The following is a 26,581-nucleotide window of genomic DNA, read 5'->3' as shown; positions in this document are numbered from 1 at the left end:
GAAAAATGTGAAGCTTCAAAGCACCTTTGTGAAAAGGAAAACCAGTTAATAATCTTACCAAATCATTGCCAGTGGTTGGGAAAAAACCATCATCGCCGTCAATTGGCATGATATCATCCCTAGGATTAGTGCCAGTCAACCAGGGAGATGCTTGAATCCAGTGATTGTACCTAGATATTGCCAAGAGGAACATAACAATCAATTAGAATCCACTTTAGTTTCAAATGAAAACTTAGATGGGTCATACACTCATACCGTTGATAGGCAGGAAAGTGATATCGCCCATACAGAAGGTTCTACAATTCTTAAGGACTTGTAAGAGAAACCAATAAGAAAAATCACTGAAACACAGTGGCATGACTGGGCACTTTCTGGTTGTACTCAAGTCAATCAGTGGTCATATAGGAACAAGAGCATATATTAGATGATTTAAAATAATACAAAATTGTCAAATCTCTAATGTATCATTTTAATAGCATTTCCACGAAATAAGACGTGTAAACTGCAAATAGAATTGCTTATCCATAAACTAGTATATCACAAAACGGTATCGATTCTACACTTTTCTATACCACCCAAAAGTGTTCAATCTATATTTGCTTTGATTCATATTTCTTTTTGTTGAGATCCATGTAACATACCTTACTTTTAGGGTTTTACCTTTACTTTGCCTTTTTACCTTGCTAGGGTTGTAGCTTCATTATAAATAAAGCAGACCTCTGTCATTAATGACAAGTTGAATCATTCCCTAAACCTCTGATTCTCAACTTGGTATCAGAGCACAAAACCCTAGAAAGTTTTCTTTTCCTCTTTTCTCGCATTGTTCCTTTCTGCAGGGGCTGCCGCCGCCCGTGGGGGCTCCAGCCACCTCGTCTAGCATGGTAGACTAGACCTGAACCATGTCTCACTAACCTTACTAACAACATCATGCCTCCTCACTGTGCCTTCTCCCACCGTCAGTCTCTTCTGGTGAACAGTGTTCAGCATCGTTGTCGAACAGCCGTCGACGTGATGGGTTCTTTGCCGCTGCTCCCTCACCGCGACTGCGACCTCTCTCGGTCGCAGCATCTCACAGCAGGATACCTCCTCCCCTGCGCTGCTGCCGCTGCTTCTTGCCACGACTCCCTTTGGTCGCTCGCCGCGCCTCACCAAGGGATTTCCTTCCCCGCGCTGCTGCTGCCTCTCACTCACCACGACTCCCTTGGTTGCCGCGCCTCACTGCGGGGTCTCCTTCCCTACGCTACTGCCGCCGCTCTCTCTCCGCGCCTCTCTTGGTCATGATGCCTCACCGCGGTGTCTCCTCCCCTGCGTTGCTGCCATCAATCCCTTCGCTGCACCTCACCGCCTGTGTCACCACCGCCTATGCTGCCGTTGCTCACCTGCCACGACCTCTCTTGGTCATCCCCTCCTCACCGTGATCTCCCAGATCGCCGCACCTCATTGCCACCACTTGGCTTCACCGAGACCCCTTGGTCGCCCTTGCTTCGATCCTGCTGCCTCGACCTACCTTGCCACGATCTCCCTTGGTTGCCTTCGACGTGACCCTCCTTTGGGTGCTACTGCCCCATTAGTTTTGGTTGTTGGTACTCTTCTATTTGAGTCTTCTCTGTTAGAGTTTATATGTTGTAAGGGTATTTTACGGACTAGTTAGTTTACTAGTTGCCTTATATTGTAATTCTCTTTTTCCCTTTTACCTCCCTAGGGAGGAGTATGTAATTTGTTCTATTCTCATTAGTGAAGTAATATAGGTGTGTGAGAGACATTCTCTAATACACACAACTTTCCACCGAATTCTCTTTCTCTCCATTTCTTCATCGTCCTCTTCTCTTCTTCTTCTTTCTTACCTTACATCCATTACCTAAATCTCAACTTGGTATCAGAGCTTTCTCTGATTCTGGTTTGAGAGTCGTTCTACTTGCTCTCCTTCTTCTCTCCCTCTCTTTGGAACCCTAGGTTACAAAGGGGTTCCAAGGAAGGGGCTGATATGTGAAAAACTTTGAAGGAATCATGCCATATGTCTAGATGAAGACTATGGAAACACCAACAGAGGTATTCAGGTGAAGATTTGACTATTTAAATCCCAAATCAACAAAGGAAAGTTCAGACTGGGTTACCGCCGACTTCTCGTGTATAGCTTGTCTCTTCTTCACCCTACGTTTGTTCAAGTCCAATCTTGGTTCATTGGAGTCGCCTTAGGCTCCTCTTTCATGCTTCCAAAAGCCTGGTTGCAAAGGGAGAAAGCTCAAGACCTGCAACTCATGTTTGTGCTGCTGCTACAGTACCACCAGCATTTTCTTTCTTTCTTTCAATTCTCCCTTATTCCAACATATTTTACAGTGGGAGCAGGCTTGTTAGAATCGCCCAGAGGCATCCTTTAAGGTCCTTAGGGAATCGGCTAGTGATATGGAATGATTGTAGAACATAGTTCTCTTCTTTACAGCTTCTGGTTTACCTCTTTGTTTCACCTATACAGCCTTGTGGTGTGTTGCATGGTTGCTGTTGGTTGGAGTACTTTATTTGAGTGTTCTTGATTGTTATGGAGTGAAGCTAAGGTGAACATAGTACATTTTCTTGTGGTGGAATCGATTGCTGATTTGTCTCTGTATTTGGGTTAAATGTGGTCTTCCCATTTGAGTTGAATATTTTTCTTTCGAAGTGGGACTGCTTTGTGTTGATAAGGAAAGTGGTTTGAGCTTCTCCAGTTGTGGTGTTGCATTTCTGTGATCTTTGAGTTGTTCACTTTGTTTGGCTGCTGGACTGCCTTCTTTCTTGGGTTGAGAAGTGTACTCCCCATTGGATTTGAGAAGTGTTCACTTTGTTTGGCTGCTGGACTGCCTTCTTTCTTGGGTTGAGAAGTATACTCCCCATTGGATTTGAGTATCATTTCCTTTTCTTTGTTCATTCCTACATTATGTCAACTCTTGGTGGAAGAGGCCAGGGTCCACCCCAAGGAAATGACAGAGATAGATTCCGCTGTGACCACTGTGGGAGGTTTGGACACACGCGAGAGAGATGTTGGACACTTCATGGTTATCCCCCTGGTATACCAGGCAGCGGAAGAGGGGGAGCCAGAGCATGCACCTTGTTGCCTGAGGATACACCTATGCGACCTCCATATGGACTACAGACAGACACTGGTGTACTGCCAGCTTCCACTTTACAGGCCTCTACATTTGGCCCTTCTACTACCTCTATGTGGGTCATTGACTCTGGAGCCACTGACCATATGACCGGCATATCTCAGTGTTATGACTCTTACTCTACCTATTATGGTCAGGAAAAGGTTAGAGTTGTTGATGGTTCCTATTCTTCCATTTCTGGTAAAGGTAGTGTCCGTGTTACTTCATCTCTCTCTCTTGACTCTATTCTACATGTTCCTTAGTGTCATACTAATCTCCTATCTGTGAGCCATCTAACCAAATCCTTGAATTGTTAGTCTCATTGTGTTTTTCAGGATTTGGTGACAAAGAGGGTAATTGGCAGAGGCCGTGAGGAAAAGGGACTCTACCTTCTTGATACAGGTCCATCTTCTCTTACGACTGCTCAATCATATGTATGTGGGCGTAATGACAATAGTAATGTTGACTCTATGATGTTGTGGCATCAGCGTTTGGGTCACCCTTCTTTTGGTATTATGAGGGTAAAATTACCCCACCTGTTTTCTTCCATTCCTTCTTCCCATGTGTTTAAGTGTGAACCCTGTTTATTTGCCAAACATTGTCGTTCTCCTTATCCTTATCATGGTCATAGATCTGATGTTCCTTTCCATATTGTGCACTCTGATGTTTGGGGACCCTCTCCCACTACTTCTCTGTCTGGCTATCGTTATTTTGTTTCCTTTGTTGATGACTATTCCCGGTCCACTTGGACCTACTTGATGAAACAAAAAAGTGATATTTATGATGCCTTTAAAAATTTTTATCAGCTCATTTGTACCTAGTTTCGTACTCGCATTCAAATTGTTCGTTCTGATAAAAGAGGGGAGTATATGTATGGGGGGGCTTAAACAGTTTTTTACTGATCATGGCATTATCCATCAAGTTGCCTGTGTTGACACCCCTCAACAGAATGGGGTGACAGAAAGGAAAAATCGCCATCTGTTGGAAATCACTAGGAGTCTCCTGTTTGGCATGCATGTTCCTAAGACTTTTTGGTCTGCAGCCCTTCTTACTGCTGCTTTTTTAATCAATCGCACGCCCTCTAAACTTCTTGGCTCCAAATCCCCTATAGACTTGTTGTCTCCCCAAACTTCTGCTTTCTCTCTTCCTCCTAAGGTGTTTGGGTGTGTCTGCTATGTCCATGTCAATAAATGTGCTCGGACTAAGCTTGACCCCAAAGTACTCAAATGTATTTTTCTTGGATACTCCTCCTCTACCAAGGGGTATAAGTGCTACCATCCCTCTTCCAGAAGGACTTTTCTCTCCAAAGATGTTACCTTCTTTGAATCTATTCCTTTCTTTACTTCTTCTCATCATCCTCTTCAGGGGGAGAATAGTGGAAATGAAGAGGCTGCTTCTATCCCTTTCTATCCACCTTTGCCTACTTCTCCGTTTCTGTTTGATATTGGGAAACACAAAGAAGGGGCTGTTGTTGATACTGATACCCACTCAGGTAATGATGCTAGCAATGAAACAGAAGGAGCTGTTGTTGTTGAAAATGGTTCTGGTAATCAGAAAGATTACCACATTACATACAAAAGAGGTGAAGGCTTGCATAATACAGGACAGAAGACCTGCCAAGAGCCCTCTTTGGATCCTCATCCTGAGCTCCACCAACCTCATTCAGGTGATATCCCTTCTCCTCCTTCTGATTTAGACCTTCCGATTGCTGTTAGAAAAGGAAAGAGAGCTTGTACTAACCCTATTTCCCAGTTTGTTTCCTATGATGCTCTCTCTCCCATAAGTCTTGCTTTCACTGTTGCTCTTTCTTCGATTCCATTCCTAGGAATCTCATTGAAGCTATGTCTACCCAAAGTGGAAGCAAGCCATGTCTGAGGAAATGATGGCTCTTGAGAAGAATGGTACTTGGAAATTAGTAGATCTTCCCAGGGGAAGAGTCCATCGGATGCGGTGGGTCTATACAATCAAGTATAGGTCCGATGTGCTTGAGAGGTACAAGGCAAGATTGGTAGCCAAAGGTTATAGTCAAGTGTATGGGATTGATTATCAGGAGACATTTGCTCCTGTAGCTAAACACAATTCTATTCGGGTTCTCTTATCATTGGCAGCCAATAGGGATTGGCCCCTATTCCAGTTGGATGTGAAGAATGCGTTCCTCCATGGTGACTTAGAGGAGGAAGTATACATACAACCTCCTCCTGGCTTCAAGTTCCCTTCAGCTGAAGGCAAGGTGTGTCTCCTCAAGAAGGCTTTATATGGTCTTAAACAGTCTCCAAAAGCATGGTTTGAGAAGTTCAGGCAGGCTATTCTGAAGAATGGATACTCTCAAAGTCAAGCTGACCATACCTTATTTACCCGGAGTGGTAATGGCACCATTACAGCCCTTATAGTCTATGTTGATGACATTATTGTGACTGGTAATGACAGTGTTGAGTTAGCTAGACTGAAGTCCTACTTGGCTCAACAGTTTGAGATTAAAGATTTGGGTCCCTTGAGGTATTTTTTAGGAATTGAAGTGTCACGGTCCAAGAAAGGCATCGGCATATGTCAAAGGAAGTTTGTTCTTGACTTGTTGAAAGAGACAGGGATGTTGGGCTGCAAACCAGCGAGCTCTCCTATTGAGCAAAATCACAAACTAGGAGAAGATTGTGGTTCCCCTTTTATTGATGCAGAGAAGTACCAAAGATTAGTGGGGAAACTCATCTACCTATCTATGACTCGCCCAGATATTTCTTATGCAGTGGGAGTTGTGAGTCAGTTTATACATGCCCCCAAGAGTGGGCACTTGAATGCTGTATACCGTATACTTAGATACTTGAAGTCCTCCCCAGGGAATGGACTATTGTATGCCAGGCATGATCACCTGAGGATAGAGGGCTTTACAGATGCTGATTGGGCTGGATCCATCTCAGATAGAAGATCTACTTCTGGTTATTGCATATTTGTTGGTGGTAATTTGGTTACATGGAGAAGCAAGAAACAACCTGTTGTAGCTAGATCCAGTGCAGAGGCAAAATTTAGGGCAATGGCACATGGGGTTTGTGAACTTATACGGCTGAAGCGATTAGTTCAAGAGTTAGGGTTTGCTGCAAATGATCCTATACGGCTCTATTGTGACAACAAGGCAGCTATAAGCATTGCTCACAATCCGGTACAACACGATAGAACTAAGCACATTGAAGTGGACCGGCATTTCATCAAGGAGAAAATAGACTCTGGCTGTATTTGCACTCCTTTTGTGAAGACAGGTGATCAATTGGCGGACATCTTTACCAAAGGGCTTTCTTCTCTCCAGTTTGGTACCCTATTATGCAAGCTGGGAATGCATGATATTTATTCTCCAGCTTGAGGGGGAGTGTTAGAGTTTACATGTTGTAAGGGTATTTTACGGACTAGTTAGTTTACTAGTTGCCTTATATTGTAATTCTCTTTTTCCGTTTTACCTCCCAAGGGAGGAGTATGTTATTTGTTCTATTCTCATTAGTGAAGTAATATAGGTGTGTGAGAGACATTCTCTAATACACACAACTTTCCACCGAATTCTCTTTCTCTCCATTTCTTCATCTTTCTCTTCTCTTCTTCTATCTTCTTCTCCTGGTTTTTGAGCACCATGACTAACAAAAACCTGGTTAGCTAATGATGCGTTGGTCATGTCCTTCTTGCTTAATTCTTTGGAGCCTTCTGTCAACCCCAGCTTTAGATTAGAAGGTCTATTGGATGGAGCTTTGAAATTAAACGCATTGGAATTGTAAAGACCACTAACCATTGGAATTGTAAAGGCCAATATACCTCATGGTCATGGTTCAAAATTTTGGTCGAAATGACGATATTCGCAAATATTTCGGCTTTGAGAAGCCTTGAAATGAAAGGAAATAAGGGTCAACTCTACATGCATACTAGATTTGACCGAAATCTCTCCATTTCGGCCAAAAGTTCAGTTATTTCGACTCATTTCAGCAAATTCTGAAGTAATGTAGTCCTAGATTTGAATTGCTTAAACTACGAACCAAAACAGGATCTTTACCAAAGGATAGGTTTAGTTTAGGGTTTAAAACCATGAAAAAATATTAGGTCAGGGAAAACACCCCAATAAAGGTTAGGGATGGAGGTAATAATCATAAGTACTCCTCAAGTTTCTCATCTTTGAAAAGAGCATTCCCTTCCATCTTTCTGCAGTTCCAAGGGTTTGGGGATTTGAACTTCTTGATGATGAATAAAACTTGAGATCAAATACCTTGAATGTAGAACAGTAATGGAGAAAACAAAGTAACCAAAATGAACCACCAGGGCTTCCCACCGCAAGGTGTCAATCGGATCAAACACCAATCCCACCAGCCTTGACCAAACACAAGACAAATCTTCAAAGGAGAAGAAGAGCAGCAAAAAGATTTTCATTAATATCAAAATTCATGTCCAATACTTGTCCCCTTATAACCTTATATAAAAGACACAAAAATAGACTCCAACACTAAAAAGGAAAGGCCTAAACCAATCCTTATCCTATTAGGTAACCTAAACTAACTAGGAAACTGAAATAGATTCGAAACAGAGTCCTAATCCAACCCAACAAAACACTTCAAGGAAAAAACTACTAAAATCACTAAAATTGAACCACTGGTTGAACTAGTTCAATTTTAGAACAAAAACACCAAAATAAAACTAAGTATGAACTAAAACAACTAATCACGTATGCAGCCTAATTACCAATATTTTAGGCCCATAAAAGTGGCCTATTACATAGAAAACTCATGGGATCGAAGACCCAACATGTATATAACCCAACCTTAGACTTATTCCTAAGCAAAGAAGCCCAGTTTGGTGATAAATCTACATCACTGAGCTTCCCCCCATGGAACAAGAACTCGCTGAGATCTTGATAATATCTCGGTTTTTTCAAAAACCGAGATGAGATTGAAGGCGAAATGGGAGAAATACATTGTCTCGACCGAGATCTCAATGGGAAACCTTGGTATACAAACACTTATTTATGCCAAAAACTAGGACAGACACTTATTTATGCCTAATATCATTTAAGTAAATGTTTTTGGATTTGTCCTAGTTTCTAGCATAAATAACTGTCTGTCCTAGGTTCCCCCTAAGTCAAACTCCTATTGGACTTTGATTTTTCCAAATCTGATGGTGTCATTGTGTTTAAATGGCCCAAAATAGGCTGTATACCAACTTTCATGACCAAACTAGGTCAAAATGCACCAACTTGCCGAGATCTCAGTCTAACTCAGTTTTTTGACTGAGCGAAACCGGTAACAAAACCGAGTTCTCGAACCATGTTTCCCCCCTTTCACTTGATAACTCAAGAACTACTAGAAAACCTCAATTTATTTGATGAAGTCCTCCATTTTGCTATTGAATCAAAACTTGGTAGTCAACTGTGGAGAATCTACTTCAACATCTGGTGGATTAGAAGCATCATTTGGCCAAATTTCCTCAAATTTCAATTCTGCCAACTATAGGGCTATTGTGATGGGCTTTTGAGTGATTCTCCAGGTTGAGGATGCCATGGCCACCATATGTCATAGGGTCTAAAGCTAAATTATCACTTTGGGTGTTCTTTTTTTCAATCTAATGCTTCAAAGATATGTAAACATGCTTAAATAGGCAATCCCTATTAATTGTCTATGATGACACTTTTTGAGATTAGTGTACTATTAAATTTTTTTCTTCATTCTTAATACATATTTTAATGGATTTGAATGAATGCTACGCTTTTTTTCGTACTAATTTATGTGTAAAATAATAGGTTATATAAGAGAAAGGATACCAAAACATATAGCATACGGTACCAACCTAGGGTCCAGAGTCAAACTACTATTTTGGTTTTGTGTGTTATTTTTTTAATATACAATCTAAAGGTTCAAATATGTTTAAAGATGCTTAATTAGGGTTTCCCTAAGGTTTTGGATAAAAATGTAGTCATTTGACTACCGAAATGTACTAAATTGGACTGAAATCCGAAAGATATCGGTTTCGACCTGTCTCGAACTATGCTCATGGTGTCAGGTGTTACAATCATGGTTCAAGATTTCGCGAAATATCGCCAATATATCGGGTTATTTCGGAAATCTCGACAGTATCGAGACGAAATGGCAAGGCGAAATGGAAAAAGTTCATATTTTGTGATATTTCGAGATATTTTGTGATATTTCGGCGATATTTCGTGATATTTCTTGTGAGTCTTGCACTCTTGTGAGTTGTGAACTTGTGACTTCGTGTATTGACTATTGAGTAATGAGTATTGACTATTGAGTATTGAACTATTGACTATTATGGAGTTTATGAGTTATGAGTTATTTTTGTTTCATTACTTTGTTTAAATTTCTTATATGCCTTTTAGTACCTAATCAAAGTGTATTTAACTATTTATACATCAGGGTCGGCGACTGTATACTGTCAATCAAGGGTGCAGACCCAAAACACCACTTTGAGTTCATTTTTTTTGCAATATGAAGGTTTCAATATGTTTATTTAGCTTAAATAAGGGTATACATGAAGTATTAGGCCTTAATATGGCCAAAAACCCACCGAGATGGAGTGCCGAAATATGGCAGAAAAAATACCATATTTCGGCCATCTCGACCAGCCCGAGATACCGAGATATCGCGAGATTTTAAACTATGGTTACAATATGAATTACCTAATGTATGCCCTTTGATATTTATCTTACATTATATACATAATTACAAATAAAAGAGCGTAGGAGAGTTACAATTTATTGAATTGTATAAGGAGAAGGGAGGGGGCAAATGTTAAATTCGTATGAGTGAGGTAGAGGCAACTTTGGTGTACAAAGTTTGCGACCCACCTATCAGTAACAGTATTAAGATTAATAAACCAGTAATACCACAACAAGAGAAGAAGAAGAAGAGAGAAATCAAGGGAGAAGCTGAAGAAACTCCGCTATACAGAAGAAAGCAGAATCGGTGAGATTACTGCCAGCTACACAAGTGTGTGTACATGACACATATCTACCCCCATGATACATATGGTCATGTACCCCTTACAACCTTATACTGGTAGGGGCTTTAACACTCCCCCCTCAAGCTGGAGCATAGGGCTACAGCTATCCTAATTATTTTCCTGAGCATAGTCTACTAAAATAGGGTGGTGCACTGACCAATTGAACTACAATCCTAGACAATTAGGTGTACAGACGGAAAAAAAAATAGTATTATTCATTAAATTTCAGTTGAACCATCTAGTTTTGCCGTGTTGTAATAGAGACACGAATGATATAATTTTTTTTTAAATTTTTTTTTTTTTGATTTGTATAAATGCAGTAGATTCATAGTGGGGTTAATTCATGAATTGAATAAAATGGGCCCTTTTAACTCAGTGGTAGAGTCGCATAGCTTTCATACGACGTCAGTCATCAATTCAAATCCGATAAAGGGCTAATTTTTTCCCCGAATGGGATCATTTAGTTATCAATAGGACAATAGATGACAAATCCTTATCAGAGCAAATAGGTGGTTTATGCTTCCCTTCTCCTTTACATACATTATGCATTGTGAATTCGATCTAATTTCTACAGGGGAACATGTGAGCGATGCCATTGATAACTTGGTTGATCTTCGCACAATACAAGTCCCAAATAACCCACAAAAATTCAAATAGGAACAGAACCAGAATTAGAAACTTACAGTTTATGATCAAACCAGCCAAGTGATGGTCACCCCACTTGGATCGAGTGTAGAGAACTGTAGGGGAAAGCTTGCCTCCAAAATTGGTGCAATTCTAATGGTCTGATGTAGAGATATCAAAGAGTTACCAAAATAGAAGGTTTGAAGAAACCTTCCAAAACAATGCTGTTCTGGGCTTCCAGTAGTACCCGAGTGGCAGGCTTGGTGAATGAAGCCTGGTCTGCAACTTTGGGTCAATTCTGATGGTTAGAATTGGAGATGGGAGGATGAGACTGAAAATGGAAAGTGAGGGAGTTATGGAAGTTTCAGACAGTGGGATGGGGTGGAAATGCCAATCGAATAGAGGTAATGGAAGGGGAAATCTGAGTTTCAAAACCCAGCAGGGTTGGTGTTGATTTGAAGGTGTTTGGAATTAAAAGGTTGCAGAGGTGCAGCACAACTCCAATCGATGGATCTCCCAGCAGCAACAATCACAGTGTGTGTGGGAAGTCTTCAGCCTTGAATATTGTTCACCAGCAACAGCAGCAACCACTTGGAGCAGCAGCAACACAATCGAGTAGTTTTCTGGGCAGAGGGATGTTCGCAGCAGCCTTGGTTTGATGGAGCTTCTTAGCACCTGTGTTGATCTAAGGGGAAGCAGCAGCAACTGTTGCAGTCACAGATCAGTGGTAGCAGCATTAAAGGAGCTCGAGCAGAATAATGAAGAGGAGGAGAAGAGAAGATAGAAGAAAGGGGTAGGGGGAATGGCTCTCTCTGCCTGGGTCTCTCACCCACAGCTATCTCAGCTGTTGAAATAAGGAGAAACTCCCATAATTCGATGGCTAATATGGCTAGAAAACTCTTTTCTCAAAATTCTGTTCCTTCATTAAGATGCGATGCCTATTAATACCTTAGGCAAGCTTACAATAGAATAGAAACTTTCCAAAATAAAAAGTAATCTAAAATAGAAACTTAGCAAAATAGAAACTACTAAATCCTAATTAAAATAGAAGGTAACTAAATTAAAACTACTAGGCTTTATAATTCAGCCACATGCAATGAACAAATTAGAAACTAATAAATATAGAAACTACTTAAGTGCACCAATCCTAGCTGACTGGTCAAAGGAGAATCCTCTCAAAATCGTGGAGCATCTTTGACTGGTCAAGGGGGAATCCTATCACAATCGTGGGGTAAAATAGATCTCTGCTTGGCTGGCTCGAGCTTGTCCATCTCTGGCTCAAAAAGGGGCCTGGCCCGATGGGTCTTTTGTCTCTTCCTCTGGCCAGAAATCCAGAATCTACATCACTTCCATAGTTCAGATTTTTTTTTCCTTTTCTCCAAACTAACACAATTGATATATGTTGTTTAGAAACGTTCAACATATAAGAGAATAAGAAGCAAGTCTATCCCAGGAACACATCAATCATGTTAAACCAAAGGTAAGCATCATTTGAACTGAAAAAAAGTAGGAAATCAATACATACTTTTCCTTGATGGAGAATTCTGGTCCACGTTTCAGATTACGTGACGCCCCCCTAAATGAAAAGGAAATCAGATACCAATTTATTGATAAGAATGAGGATCGAATACAATCTCCCCATCCACCCCCCCCCCCCAAAAAAAAAGCCTTTTATTGACCTAGTCAAGAGCTCAGTAAACAATAATAAATAAAACAAGAAGGAACAACATTAACCCTATCATAAATTGTAAGTCGATTACAGATAAAGCATGCAAAATTTACTTGGATTGCACTCTTGCCGGAGCTGCATGAAGAATGGCACTAAGCAGTCCAAGAATAGTCTGTGTTTTTCCCGTTCCTGGGGGTCCCTACAAGGAAACATTTGTCAGGTCCAACACATGGCCACATGCAAGTGACCAACGAACTAACTCGAACTATCAAAAATCAATGAGATACATAAAGAGCAAGGAAAAGCATTTAGCTAATATTTGTATGCTGGAAGTTCCTAGAACCTATAACATATTATCTTCTATTTTCTTGACTTCTGCCTGCCTTATTTTTCTTAAGTGACTTCTTACATTATTATTTTTTCGTTTAAAATTAGAGAAGAAATTCATTGATGCAAAAGCAAGAAACTACAAGTTGTTTCCATATCAATAAGAATGTAGTTTCTGCACAGCTAGAAAGGTATCTCTTGATGGGTGTCCTTGGGTGCTTTTACCTACCAGCAGGCATCTTAGTTGGTGCTCAAATTCTGCAGACCTTGACTCCGTATGGAAAGTTTCAACCCAGCAAACCATGTTGGACAATCAACAACTCAATTTCAGACAAAATCTGAAATGCTGAAAGAAGGTTTGAAATAAGGCAGACAATATGATTGAGTCTCATGTCAAAATTTGGCAGATGGATAATCACATGGTCCCGTACCTATCTCATGATTAGAATTGCCACATCAGCCTTCCAACAATTTGATGGCTGAAAATACAAGGGGAGAATAATCCATCAAATGGGGGCCACATGTTTGAGATTGGTCACAAAATTTGACATGAGACATTCCAAGGGATGATCACCAGGAAATATCTCCAGATATGTTCATCAAGAGAAACTTTTGCCCATTGATAAATATATTTCAGATCATAAAAAGAACGAATATTGACTTAAATTCCTTCACTAGGATGGATTTCCATCAAGCACACAGACTTTCATTGGCTTCAATTATTTTCCTCAATAGGAATACAAAGTTTCTCTGCCAGAGATTATTAAGAAAGCTTATAAATCGAATTAGGTGATGTTCTTGGATCCCTTAAACAGTGATTGATAGACCATGATAAAGCCCATACAGTTATATTGTGATACCAAATCAGGAACAACAGCTATAGCAGAACATGAATTTATGGTGCACATTTTAATTTATCTCTACAGGTTTGTGGAAATCACTTGCATAAAGACCAGATAAACATGTGTTCTTTTATCTTCAAAATAATTAGAAGAAGATGACACCACAGGAATAAGATGAATGCTACGTCTTATGCAGGTCCTAATAGATTCTTTGAAAGAAGGGAATGCCAAACCTGTATCAAGACAAAGGTTTTGCGTGAAAGACCTGCCTGCAACAAAAATGAGTCTCTTACAAAGGATTTGATGAAATACTCAGAAAAGAAAAAGGGAAAGGGGGTTGGAGTGAAAAAAGCTATGGGGTTATTTCAATATTACAAGAATGGGATAAAAAGTAACACAAGTGTAGCATGTACAGATGTACTTGCATTTAAACCTAATCAGCATAACCTTTTCTCAGTTAAAAATAAACAAGACAAGATATAAACTTACATTTATGGCCTCCATCTGCGAGGTGTTGTGGTTAGTTTCAAGAAATTCCATTAGGGGTACAGGAATTTTCCAGGCCCGATCCTCTGAATTAGCATCCCTTTCAGCAGCAGATAATATCAAATCCTTGAAAGGGAGAGAGCCAATAGACCAGATAGCCACATATTCACGAAGGATAGTCGATAAACTGCAAATCTGCAGTATATTGCATTAGTTAAAGGGTATCACCATTACAATAGCACATTGTAGACATAATGAGTAGAAAGAAGTAGCATAAATCGATTTGCCACAACATATTTTACAGATAAAATAAGAGGCAAACTGTTTGCTTGGACAAGATACAAATTTGTTCCGACTAATACTTAAGGGTAAGGAAAGAAATTAAATGAAACAGGATGTATGATACCATAGAACCGAACCCTTTCATTTGAAAGCCTACAAGATGGCTAACCAACAGGTTGGTGTTCCATTGACCAATTAATAATAAGGCCAGGAACCATTGCCATGCTAACCAATAGCAAGCCCAAAGTAAAGAAACTGATCTTCCTCTCATCAACATTCTCACAAAACCAAACAGTTCTGATCTATGAACTGGGTTGTTCATTTAATCTTCTAATCTCCTTGCTTTTGAAACATAGTAGAGTTTCAATAACAGAAGGTAGGATTGTTGATCTCTGGATGTTTCTATATTGATCCTTGAATCTTATTTGTCCTTGGGATAGATGCTCTTCATTATTTTGCTTCCAGGGTATATATAATGCTCATCGGGGAAAACTTTTGATGGAATGCCAAACAAATTTCTAGTTCCTGTGGTCCTCAAATCCATAGTTTTAGAAGCCAAACAGCACAGTGAACCAGAGAGGGGCCCAATTCTGGTTTTCCCCATTTAATTGGCCAATTATCACAGAACTGAGAATCAAATAGGGAACCATGAAGGTGTCCAGTCAAAGCTCAATTTTCCTTTATGATTTTGTCCGGATTTTTAAAACCATGCCTGGATCTTCTATTTTTTGCTGAGAGATCTTTGTTTATTCATCACCCAGTGGAAGAATTCCCTTTGCAACTTCACATAGTGATTTCTATCACAAGAAACAGCATAATGTCTAGAAAATGGAAATTCTGCAGAAGGTGAAATTTCGATCAAGCCAACTGGGAAGATAAGAAGTATAAGGGCAATGAAAAACACACGGTACAACAAGAAATGGGAGATTTTTAAGACATTTCAGTTTCCAAGGTAAGGAGGTGTACTGTGTACAAGCTCAAGTCAAATCAAACTATAAAACTAACCAGAACAAAATAGGAATAAATGAACAAGTGAATGAAAATAACAAGATAAAAACAGTCAATTTGCTAGTCTCCCATTTAGTTGAAGCAGATTTGTTAGGAAGGAGATTTATATTGGGCAACCCTTCCCTTGGGTTCTTTTTCCTCCTTTTCTTCCAGCCATTTTCTTGGATAGTGAACTTTCCCTGAACTTTATTCTTCTATTTTCCTCATATAATCTTGATGATGTAGCTTTGAAAATAAAAGCGAATAGTCAATTACTTGTTTAAAAATGAAAAAGAGACAAGTGAATCAGTCCTCGTCATTTTTCATAATTTGCAATCTCGGCAGTGATAAACTGCATTATTATTTCAAAAAGAAAATAAATTCAAAATCCTCCATGGAATGGAAGTATATAACAACATGAAATCATCAAGCAACTAGAAAAACATCCTCTACTTTTCATTTTGGCACATATTTCCTAATTTTCTATTACTTCAAATACAGAATTTGTAGTCACTCATCAAAGATGTAATGCTGTTCACCAAGATAACTAGACTACTAGTACTAGAGAAGACAGTTCCATGCAGATAAAAGTTATCCTAATAAAACCAATTATAGAAAAGGGAACATATAGTACTACTCAACTAGCAAAAGTCACTATTTCTAGAACATTGATTACCTTGATCACCCACACACCTTTCTCTGGTTGATTAACAACAGTATGCATACTTGACAACCTCACACTATGTTTGATTTCATCTATATTGGACATCTCAACCTCCCCAGCAAGAAACAGGCGAAGCGAAAATTCATCTTTACGTACACGATTTTCTACTAGTGCAAAAGCATATGTAGTAGGGAGAGTCACCCCGCCTTGAACCTACAAAAAGGACACTTTGAAATTTTAGAGCTCTAATATAAAATCAAAGAAGTTAATAAACCATCAAATGGAGCATTATTACCAGGAATGTTAAGTTACACTTAACCAAAAGTGACTGCTATATATATGTTCTGAAACAATCATGAAATGAAAGCCAATACATTGACAGAGGGTTACTTAAATAAATGATTTTAAAGTGCAGCAACACAGGGCTGCCATTTTTTCCTGGGTAGTTCTTATATTAAATTTGGATAAAATAATTTCTTTTTAAAATTGGAAGAGATTTCAAAGTAATACAACAAAGACAACAAGCACCAGGCTCAAGAAACACCAGCTATAAATGCTAAATATTACCAAGAACCCAATAGACCCTTACAAACAATTCAAGGAGATGAAATCAAAAGGAATACAGCATAAATACAGACATAAACAAAATGGCGATGCCCCAGTACAACATAAGGCATATAAAAATTGTGATGCAGACAAATCGTACATGGTTTATTTTAGTGGAAATAAACCTTGGGTTGGGTTCTATACCTGTTGGGCCTTTGGTCCAATGAGTTTTCTAGTAATAGGTCATTTTAATGGGGTAGAAGGTAGGAATATGGGATTTACTTCATTAGTTTAGTTAGAGTCCTGTTTTGAGTCAGTTTCCCAGCCAGTTTACGTTACATTTTTAGTTAAGGATTGGTTTAGGCCTTTCCTTTTTAGTGTTCAAGTCTGTTTTCAATCTTCTATATAAGTTTGTAAGGGGGTCCAGCCTTGTACACGAATTCAAGTAATGTATTTGACTGTTGCCTTCGGTTCTGTGGTGATTCAGAATGCTCCCTGTTGTGGCGATTCAGTAGGCTCCCAGGTGTACTCCAGGCCCTTGGTGGTGATGCCACGGTTGGGGTACTAGAGGTGATTCCAACACTGCAGATCAGGTGGTGTTTCCTGATCATATCTTTTCTTTCTTTTCTTTATTTCTATTCTATTTCAGAATCAATTTAAAAAATAAAAACCCCTATTTTTCCCATCGAATTCTAGTTTCCTACTTCAACTTGGATTTCTCCAAATCTCTTGTTTTAAAATTGATCTCTAAATTCGGATTTCAGTTCTCTGTTCTGCTATTAGTTCTGAATCTTGTGATGGTTTCAAAATCTGAACTTTCCAATTAGAATCTGAAATCCTACTGCAACTAGGATTCATAAAATTTTCAGAATTTTATTCCTTTTCTATTTATGTTACTGTTCAATCAGTTATTAGAGCCTTAGTTGATCTCTCTTTAGAGCCCCAGGCCCCCAATTCTCTCCATCGATTCTGCAGTTGTTGAGCTGTCCTTCCCCAAGTAGGATTACTCCATAAGAGTGAATCTGACCATCAGATTTTGATCACACTTTGCAGACATATTCTACACTACAATCAGACTACTTGAATATTGGTCAAATCAGACCTACTGGTATTCTGTTATTAGTTTTCTTTTCAAATCTGGTTTGCCCTTTTTTCCCCCTTTACGATCCTGTCTCAAACTGATCGGGATAAAAATGCATTGAACTGTATCCCATAGAGACATAGGCTTAATGTACAACTTTTTGCGTAGAGGTGACACATTAAGGCGTAAATCATCATAGAAAAGCTAATAAATTTTCTCTAGAATGAAGCCGATTGAATAAACAAAGCAAATAAGGAAGAGGTAAGAATATTGTATCCGATTCAGGTGCAATCAAACCGAACCAGAGCATTACCTTCTCTTTCGAAAGCAGTATAAGATCATTATCCGACAATGTTTGATCTTCATTGGTTACATAGGCCAGCACTGGTTTGTGAAACCCATCAGCCTCACTGCACTTAGTGATGACACCAAACTGCCCTTCTGTCACTGTGCAAAGGAAGGGAAAACAAAAACTCAAAATGACCATAACTAAGCTCCAATCTGGGTTTCACTTGAAAATTATAAATGAAGCACAAATAAAGCAAAAAAATAAAAAATAAAAAATTACCCTCTTCTTCATCTTTCTGCTGAATAATTTGGGCTTTCACCTCCTCGAAAAGAAGCGATTCGAATGTCCCAATATAATCGTTAATGTCTTCGTAAGTATCTTTTACTTCCTTTACACCCAGAGCCGCTCCATCAAGCTTTTTCTGAGCAATAAGAATTAAATAAATAAATTAATAAAGGAATTCTACTAAAATAAATAAATAAATAAAGGATTATAAGAAAAACTAAGTATATAGGAGCGATAAGATGGAGAAAGAGAAAAACATTACCTCGGATTCTGAAAGGAGACGTAAATAATCCCAACTTAGAACTATTTTGCGAAAACGATTGAGATAGGGCTCATATTGCGCTCTATTCTTCTCCACATCCATCCCTTCCTCTTCCTGTTACCCTACAGAGAAGAGCAGTTAGCGAGCTCCAAAGAACAGAAAATTACAAGCAAAGCGCGGGGAATGGGTTTTATGAAAATAAGGGTTTTTGGTTGGAGAGGGTATTTTGGGCACAACAAATTCTTGTTCTTCAGGGTTTTTTTCTGGGAACATTTCAAAAAACCGGAACGAATATTTTAAACATATTATTGGCCCGGCTAGCAATACTTGTACCGGTTCACTAGCCTAACGAACCTGGACCAAAAAACGTCGGGTTGAGCCGTTTAGTCCATCGCTGCTACCTTCTTATAAATTGTACCCTTCTCTCTCTATGAAAAGGGCTCTCAGGTTCATCGAGTTGCAGGAGTCAAAGGATTCTTTACAGAAATCACTGCTGGAATCAACCTGAGTAGGCGCAAGTCGGGCGGCCGATTAGGTTAGCTACTCTCTCTCTCAGTCAAGCAATGAATATCGCAAAATGGTCCAATGCTTGATTCTTATTCGGGGTTCACTTCTATGTTAGGGGTCTCACTTGTTACCTAAGACTTGAACAAGGTTTGATTTACACTTTGTAATTAGTTGTTCTTACTAGCGGATTTGAGTCTGTTAAATGTGATTTTTATAGCATTGATTTAATTAATATATGATGAATGGAATGGAAAACCTTCATAGATTTTATGCTATCTGCTGAAAGCACTTAGATTAATTATCCCATGAATTTGGAGAACGATTTTTAATTAATCACCTGATTCACGTCCTTGTCGCAGAAATGCAAATCCTTTGAGCATTTCGGATATTATAAGGGCGTGGAGGTGTAAAATATATGGGTTTGGGCTTTGGGTGGAAATAATAGTAAAGCTACGTTGCAGCATGTGTATATGTGGATGCCTGTGGGTTCCTGCATTCAGTACCTAGTTTGGTGGGGATTGACCCTAGTCTCTTGCTATTTTGAGGAAGTATGGTAGTTGGTTTTGCCTTTAAGTTTTGGTGAAATTTATTATAAAATTGGACTGATCAAATGCTAATTCGGAAGCCACTCCATGACTGTTTACTACTTGGTTTCAAGAGATAGGAGCATAAGCAGTCTTAGTTTTTATTGTTCTCTTTACAGCATGCGTTCTCATCTTGCTTGGCTTCTGCTAGATCATTATTATCTTCATCGTAAGTCTATGAAAAAATACTTTATTTGAGAAATTTGAAGTTTACCCTTTCTCTACCATATGATAGGGATCTTTCATTTGGTGTGGTGAACATAGAAAGTTTAATTAGGTTACTTCTATTCACAAATATCTCCATGATCTCATTTATCGGACCCATTTTTTTATTTTAGTGGCTGGTTAGTAGAAAAAAAAAAAGTAGTTTCAGCCTTTCCGGTGGCATGGACATATGCGATGAAGACCTATCAATGCTCAGGTAAGGAGGGGTGATATGATTCACATTAGAGGAGCTGAAATAGCATATGACAAATCTAAAATGATTTTGGGAGAAATAGTGTGAAAAGACATGCATGATTAAGGTTGTCAAGAATGGATTTGAATAGAGTTGGATGGCAAAAAAGGATCCTCAAGCTGATCTCTTTTAGTTGGGACAAGGCTTAGTTGAGTTGAATTGCTCAGCTAGTAATTATTAATTCAGTTTTCTGAAGAAGTTAATAGAGGTCCTTATACATGTATGTAATTTGTGGAGCTTGTTTTTACACACAAATTTTTTAGAATTGAATGAAGAGTTGCTGTGGATCCATGTCACTGGTTGCTGTTTTGCATGTTAGCTATCAAAACTAGCTGTTGCAAGTGCTGCTACTGCTTCTAGGGATATTCTACTTGCTTTTACTCCATAGCCGATGCATGTTAAGTAATTAAAACTGTTACTTTTAATTGATCTGTTTTGAAACTGATGTTTGCATGAAATTTGGTTGACCTCTATAAACTTGTTGTGAAGCACTAAATTTTTAAGCTGAATGAAAGTCCCTGTTGCAAGATAAGAAATTCTCAAATCAGCTGGTTTCTGAAAATGAATTTGCAAATTGTCTGTTATTGGAATTGATCGGCCTACCTAATAAGCTATGTTTCTCTGGAGGGATGGCTTATTTTAGTAATGAAGTCTAGTTCCGTGAAAAAGTTTTCATGAACAAAGGGTGTTTGATATTTTCGGAAGGGGCTTGTATGGACTATGGATGTTGATCAGTCTGATCTGCAGAAACTGGATTTTCTTAAAAAGTTGGTTGTGGGTAGTTTTGGTCTATTTTTAGATTTTTGTGGGTCCATTGCCCACTAGAATTAGTGTGACTTGATCCCTTGCTACATTACCTTCACTTTACAAAAGAGAAAGAGGGAAGTAAGTCTTTTGTTCAGCATAGGGAACTCCTTTCACCCCTTGTAACCTCTGGCAGTTTACTTCTCCTACAAGATTCGGTTCATTTTTCTTGCAAACAATATCAATTAGCTGCTGTCCTGACTGAATTAGCACTTGGATGCTAAGATTTGTAAATCAGGAGGCTGATGAACTGGCCAAGCAAAGGGTGGTTAAACCTATATTATTCTCTGAATCAAGTCTTGCACTTTAGATTGAACCAGTTTATGTTTTGCTGCTTTTTTAGGTTTGGTGGTGATTCTAGTCACCATTTCCTTGTTCAGGGTTGTATCACTATCTTGTTTTTTTTAACGGTAAAAGGCCAAAATAGGAAAGGAGGTGTACACATCTATAAATGTGTATCATACAATCAACCCCTAAGTAGGGGACAATGTACAAAAAGAAGACAAAACAAAATCTGGCCTCACTTTGTACAGCTGAATATGGCCCTATATACGAAGTTTCTCTATCCAGTCCACCCTTGGCTAACAAATGTGCTAACAAATTGGGTGATCTTGCCCTCCAAGAGAATGTGATATCCCCTCAGTTGCATAGCTGTCTTGCCCACCTCATCACATGCGCCAACCTTTAGGGAACCCGTCCATCCTTTGATAACCATTTGATGACTAAAGCCAAGTCTCCCTCAATCACAAGATCAGTCCATTGCTCAGATGAGAAAATCTTGAGCCCTTGGATCACTGATTGAATTTCTGTAGTGTTAGAATCAAGCCTCCCAAACAGGCCTAACTGCTAAGAAAGCCATAAGGATGCTGCCAATGTGGTCTCTGAATGCACCCCAAATCCCTGTCGGTTTTGTATCAAAATTCAATTTAACCGATGATTTAGAAGTTGTCCAGTCAATAACCATCCTCTCTTTAACTGGACAAAATTCTTACCACAATACCCCATTCACTGATGATGTAATCAAAGGGAACATTCCTAAAGCTTTCTTGGTGGCCCAATAAGTTACCGTGATTATGATGACCTCACAAACCTTTTTTGCCAATATCCTTTCCTCTGAATACCTGGTTGTCTCTTTCCTTCCATATGCTTTACAGAACCTCCATAATTGTATATTTCCACAGTGTCTTCCCCCTTACCAAATGGGATGAATTCTAAAAGCGAGCTAAGTTGAGAATATCTAGTGGAGACATCCGTTAAACTCCAAGGAGACCCAGGAAGTGTTACCATACTTGCTTCCCAAATCACAATGAATTAAACAAGTGGCATACAGATTTCAAATTCTTTCTGCAGAGTTGAAACTTTTGAGGTTGGAGGGTCGTATTGGGCCTTCTCCTCTATAACATATCGCATGTGTTCATTTTCTGAAGATTATTTTCCCTTGTTAGGATCTTGTACTTTAATGGAGATAAAGTCTTTGAAATCAACCTATGTGGAAATGGGGTTTTAGGGAAAGGTCTATGATTCTATTCCTATTCCTCCTCTCGGGGAGGAAGGGAGGCTCTAAAGAAGGATCTAGTGTCAAATTACCCCTGTGATTTAAGGACTAGACCCGATTATCCTTACAATTTTCATCAATAAAGATCCCCGTAAGCAATCAAGAAGGTTGACCACTGCCTCAAGCTCCACATCCCTCAATTCCTTTCATAAGCCAAGTCCCACGCAATTCCTCATTCTGAGAAACACATTCTTTAATAGTTATTCTCTCCTCTCTCAATAAGGCATACAACCTGGGAAACCCATATTTAGAACCTGTGGGATAGTCTATAGATACACTTCCAAGTTCCAAGGACATGTAGTGTCATTCCTTCCATAGATCCTGCATCCTACCTGTTAAGATGTACCGCAGGGTATTATTGTCCCACGGTACCTTATGCTGTTAGTAACCACGATAGGGGGAGTGTCCCTATTGCAGTATGCTTATATCTCCTAAGGTTGCATTGTTACTTTGTGATTAGCACTAGGCTTGTACACTCTTAGTAGGAATCCTACTAAGAGTCTATTGTTTACTATTAAAAATAAAGGTAGTAGTCCACGATGCTCTTGAATCTATTGTGGTTCAGTAATTCTTTCCTCTCTATTCTACTGTGCAGATACTGGTTTCAGATCCTGATTTGCTACATGGTATCAGAGCTGTAAATAGAATCTGATTTCTCCTTAATAATTGTTTTGGGGTTGGGGTTCCATGGTTTGTGTTGTACAGCCACCTATGCTCAAGGTTCTAAAACTCGGTTTCGACATTAGTTTCGACCAGTCAGCAACTGAGTTATGGTCGAAACCTAGTCGAAACCAGGGATTTTTTCCCAGCCAACTCAAGTTGGTGGTTTCGAGGCCCAAAAATGTTTTTTTTTTTGCTTTGGTTTTTTCTATATAGCCTATTTTTTACATTCTAAGCACAATGCATGGACTATTTTCACAAAAAAAAAAACCTCAAAATGGTACTTGGGGTTATTGATCCCAATTTTCCTAGTGTACGCACAATGTACTAAGAATCATAGTTGTCAAGGGCGATGTAAGTAAATGTTTTTATATTTGTTATTTCATTTACTTAAGATATGATTAATAAATAAGCAAATACCCCCTATTTGAATCCAATAAAAATAGTAAAAAAGTCAACCCCCCAGTTCAAGAGCAAAAACTGGATTTTCGGTGATAGGTGCAATTTTCAATTTTTAAATGCCTGAGGTTTTTCTCAAATCTTAATATGGTAAAACATTGCTAAAAACCAAAAGTGTAGTAAAATATTCATTTGGCTTGATATTTAAAAAAAATATCTTCATTCAAAGAAAGCTTTCCAACAAATCCAAGATTTGCTTAAATCTGATTTATATTGGAGTTATGTACCAGTCAAACTTAATTTGGTGTGTGTGAATGTTATTTAAAACGCTCTGAATAAAGGTTATTTTAGTTGTCATTTTCTTGTGAATTCTGGTTAGTGAACCTGTACTCTAGAATCTGTATGCCACTTTTACTTTCTCTGATTATGATTCGTCTGCTAAGTACCTCGGTTTTGTAGTTCATACTTATTGCCTGTTTGAGTAATACATTATATTCAACTCAACTCAAGAATCCTGTTTCGTCTTTTCTGTACACTGTGTGTTGTTTGTATATTTTACCAGGACAATTTGTTTCTCAGCCATGATCTTGTTATTGCAGGTTAAAAATGCCACATAGAACACGGCCTATGACTGCTCTCTTGGTGTTTATGGGAGTGAATGTTGTTTTGGTATCAACAATTACTCCAGTGTATGATTTCGTTTGCTTCCTTCCATACTGGGAAAGAAGGGTATAACTTTTATACCAATTCTTCATTTGACTTTGAGGACTATGTTGTTAGTGGAATGATAGATCATGCTTTTATGTCATTTGAGTATCTTTCATGACTGTGGGAACTATGATGTTAGTGTAATGACATATCATTATTTTATGTCATTTAATGCACATGCTTAGTGTATTGGGAAAGAAGCTTATATTTTCGCTCAGTTCTTTTAACCTCCTCTCATTTCAAACTGAGTGTTGGCCTTTTTCCCATTTTTAAAACCAGAAATCTTTGTAAAGATGCATATACTTAATGGTCAGTTCGATGGTAGACTACTAAGATGGCCATCCTTGACTAGGAGAGTGAAAACCAAAACAAAAGCATGCTTAAACAAATGAAAGTTTGTGATATAGAAATAAACTTGTTTATAATTGGATTCTGTACGTTCTTCTTGATAGCTCTGAACAGATGTCATCCTGTGTAGTTTTATTTAATTCAGATGCATCCTCTACTTTTCAAATTTATTTGTTTATATTGGATGTCTTAGAGAGAACGTCGTCGGAAGGAACGTGAAGCTGCTTTAACAAAAGGTGCTGAATCTGCCTAAAGAAGTTTCTGATGCAAACTTTTCAGATAACAGATTTTTGTGCATCATTGTTGTGTTGTAAAGTTGTGATTTCTATTTTCCTTGGAAGAGGAGGAAAAGAGAACTGGAAAATGTGTTTCTGGTAGCAAATGTAGGTTCTTCCCCTATGGGTTTTTAATGCTGCTTTTGCTGGAACATGCAACTGTAGGGTTCTCTTTGTCATGTAATGGGGTAGCACTTAGCTGAAGTGTTGGCTTACAGATAGGATCTTATCTGTTGGAGGGTTTACTGAAGTATGTCTTGCCTCTGATTGTGGCTTTATGAGGCTGAAAATCCAATTTCTGGGAGAGAAGAAAAGCAAGAACTTATAGAGGTGAAATCCTACATTTCTCAAAGTTGGTAGGAAAAGTACATTTGTGAAAGCTGAATAGCTGTTCAATATTTTTTCTACCTTCCCCACCCAATCCCCTCCTCCCAAAGATATGGAAAAGATGGGCGTTTCAATTTTGTGTGTAAAGGTATTGAAGATATTTTCCACATAATAAGGATGAAGTTTGATAATCATGTTAATCCGATTGACAAAGTGATACTAAATTACTAATTGTATAGAAAATGTACATTTCAGAGTTGAATAGATAATTTCCAGATTAATATGCTTCAGTAAATCTTATGTTGTGTTTGGTATGCATTCAAGGTTAATAATGCTTTCCAAGAAATTATATGAAACACGGCCTGAAGTTTTGAAGTCCACCATATGATTCCAAACACTTTCTAAGTATAGTTGAAAAGTTCTTTCTCTTTAAGATTACAATGCTGCGATTGCTGGAAAGCAGTCTTAAAATGTCTCTGCTGATTGTCTTGTGTCTGGCTCATCCAGACTTAAGCTGTCTAATGTTTGGTGGGTTACACCACCTTCTTTTCTTGTAAATACTCACTTTCTAGCTTCCAGGATTTTATCCTTGGAAGCCATCTTTTAATAATAATACGTTTGCTCTTTGACCAGAAAAAAAGTAATCAGCATTGGTGACAACAAGATTTTCTCAATAAATAACGGATTTAAATGTTTAAGATCATGGGTGAAAGACTAAGGCTGCGTTTGATTTGATTTTTTAGAATGCACTTCAAAAGAAGGCATACTAAACACAACCTTAATTTTACAACTAGTAACGTCGTTGAGAGATGATAAAATGTAAAACCATTAGCTGATTTTACCAGAGTATTTTCAACACCTCTGCATCAGGGATAAGTTTTCTAGCACGGACAGTTTTAGATGCCAACCTATTACAGCTTCTACTTTCTCCATCCTTTTCATATAATGATGTTATAGGTGTTTGAAACCCAACTTTTATTACGTTACAAAAAATCTTGTTGTAGCTAAGGTTGGTGAAACAAAACTTGTAACTTTATTTTTTTGCCTTCTTAGAATGCCACTTTTCTTTTCAATGAGGGTAAATCTTGTCATTTCACATGCCTATCAAAAAATATGTAACTTTTAATAATGATATAATGAGAAATCAATTTCAAATTATTTTAAAAGCCCTTTTGTACCCTTGCATTAAAACTTTTGGATTAAATTCACATTTCTCCATTTTGATGGCAACAAAATGTGCCCATTATGTTTAAACAAACTATGCGAAAATCTTTGGTGAGTCATGGACTACCACTCGAGGAGTATAATAGATATGATTTCAAGGTTTCAAGGATTGAGGTTTCCTTCACTCACAGTGAAAAGAGAAATTCTTCATCCACCTCTTTTGATGGTTAGATTAGACTCCTAGAATAGTGAAAAAATCATATTGGACTTTCGTCAATAGGGGAGAGTAATTATGAGATCACAATGGTGGGTGAAGAGATTTTGTGGTGAAGGAAAACTTTTCCCAATTTTCAAT

General features: G+C 38.5%; 2 protein-coding genes across 2 annotated transcripts in view; one reads left to right on the top strand and one right to left on the bottom strand.

Moving 5' to 3' along the window:
• LOC122668160 (probable helicase MAGATAMA 3) overlaps positions 1-18,576 on the bottom strand; it is a 31,446-nt gene extending 12,870 nt beyond the window's left edge. The window contains exons 1-9 of the mRNA XM_043864754.1: positions 18,439-18,576; positions 18,171-18,312; positions 17,910-18,049; positions 15,988-16,188; positions 14,046-14,237; positions 13,790-13,825; positions 12,501-12,586; positions 12,244-12,294; positions 59-170 (exon numbers count right to left, since the gene is read on the bottom strand). Coding sequence (XP_043720689.1) covers positions 59-170; positions 12,244-12,294; positions 12,501-12,586; positions 13,790-13,825; positions 14,046-14,237; positions 15,988-16,188; positions 17,910-18,049; positions 18,171-18,312; positions 18,439-18,540 — 1,062 coding nt within the window. The 5' untranslated portion in view covers positions 18,541-18,576. The remainder of the gene's footprint in view (positions 1-58; positions 171-12,243; positions 12,295-12,500; positions 12,587-13,789; positions 13,826-14,045; positions 14,238-15,987; positions 16,189-17,909; positions 18,050-18,170; positions 18,313-18,438) is intronic.
• Positions 18,577-23,966: 5,390 nt separating this feature from the next.
• On the top strand, positions 23,967-25,256 carry LOC122668162. The gene is made up of 2 exons (XM_043864756.1): positions 23,967-24,133; positions 24,654-25,256. The coding sequence occupies exons 1-2, from the start codon at positions 24,011-24,013 to the stop codon at positions 24,711-24,713; spliced, it is 183 nt and encodes a 60-aa protein (XP_043720691.1). The 5' UTR covers positions 23,967-24,010; the 3' UTR covers positions 24,714-25,256.
• The last annotated feature ends 1,325 nt before the right edge of the window (positions 25,257-26,581 follow it).

Source organism: Telopea speciosissima, chromosome 7, assembly GCF_018873765.1.
Source record: "Telopea speciosissima isolate NSW1024214 ecotype Mountain lineage chromosome 7, Tspe_v1, whole genome shotgun sequence".
Taxonomy (NCBI): Eukaryota; Viridiplantae; Streptophyta; class Magnoliopsida; order Proteales; family Proteaceae; genus Telopea; species Telopea speciosissima.
Note: the sequence above shows the minus strand (reverse complement) of the source record. Positions and strands in the feature narration are given on the sequence as shown.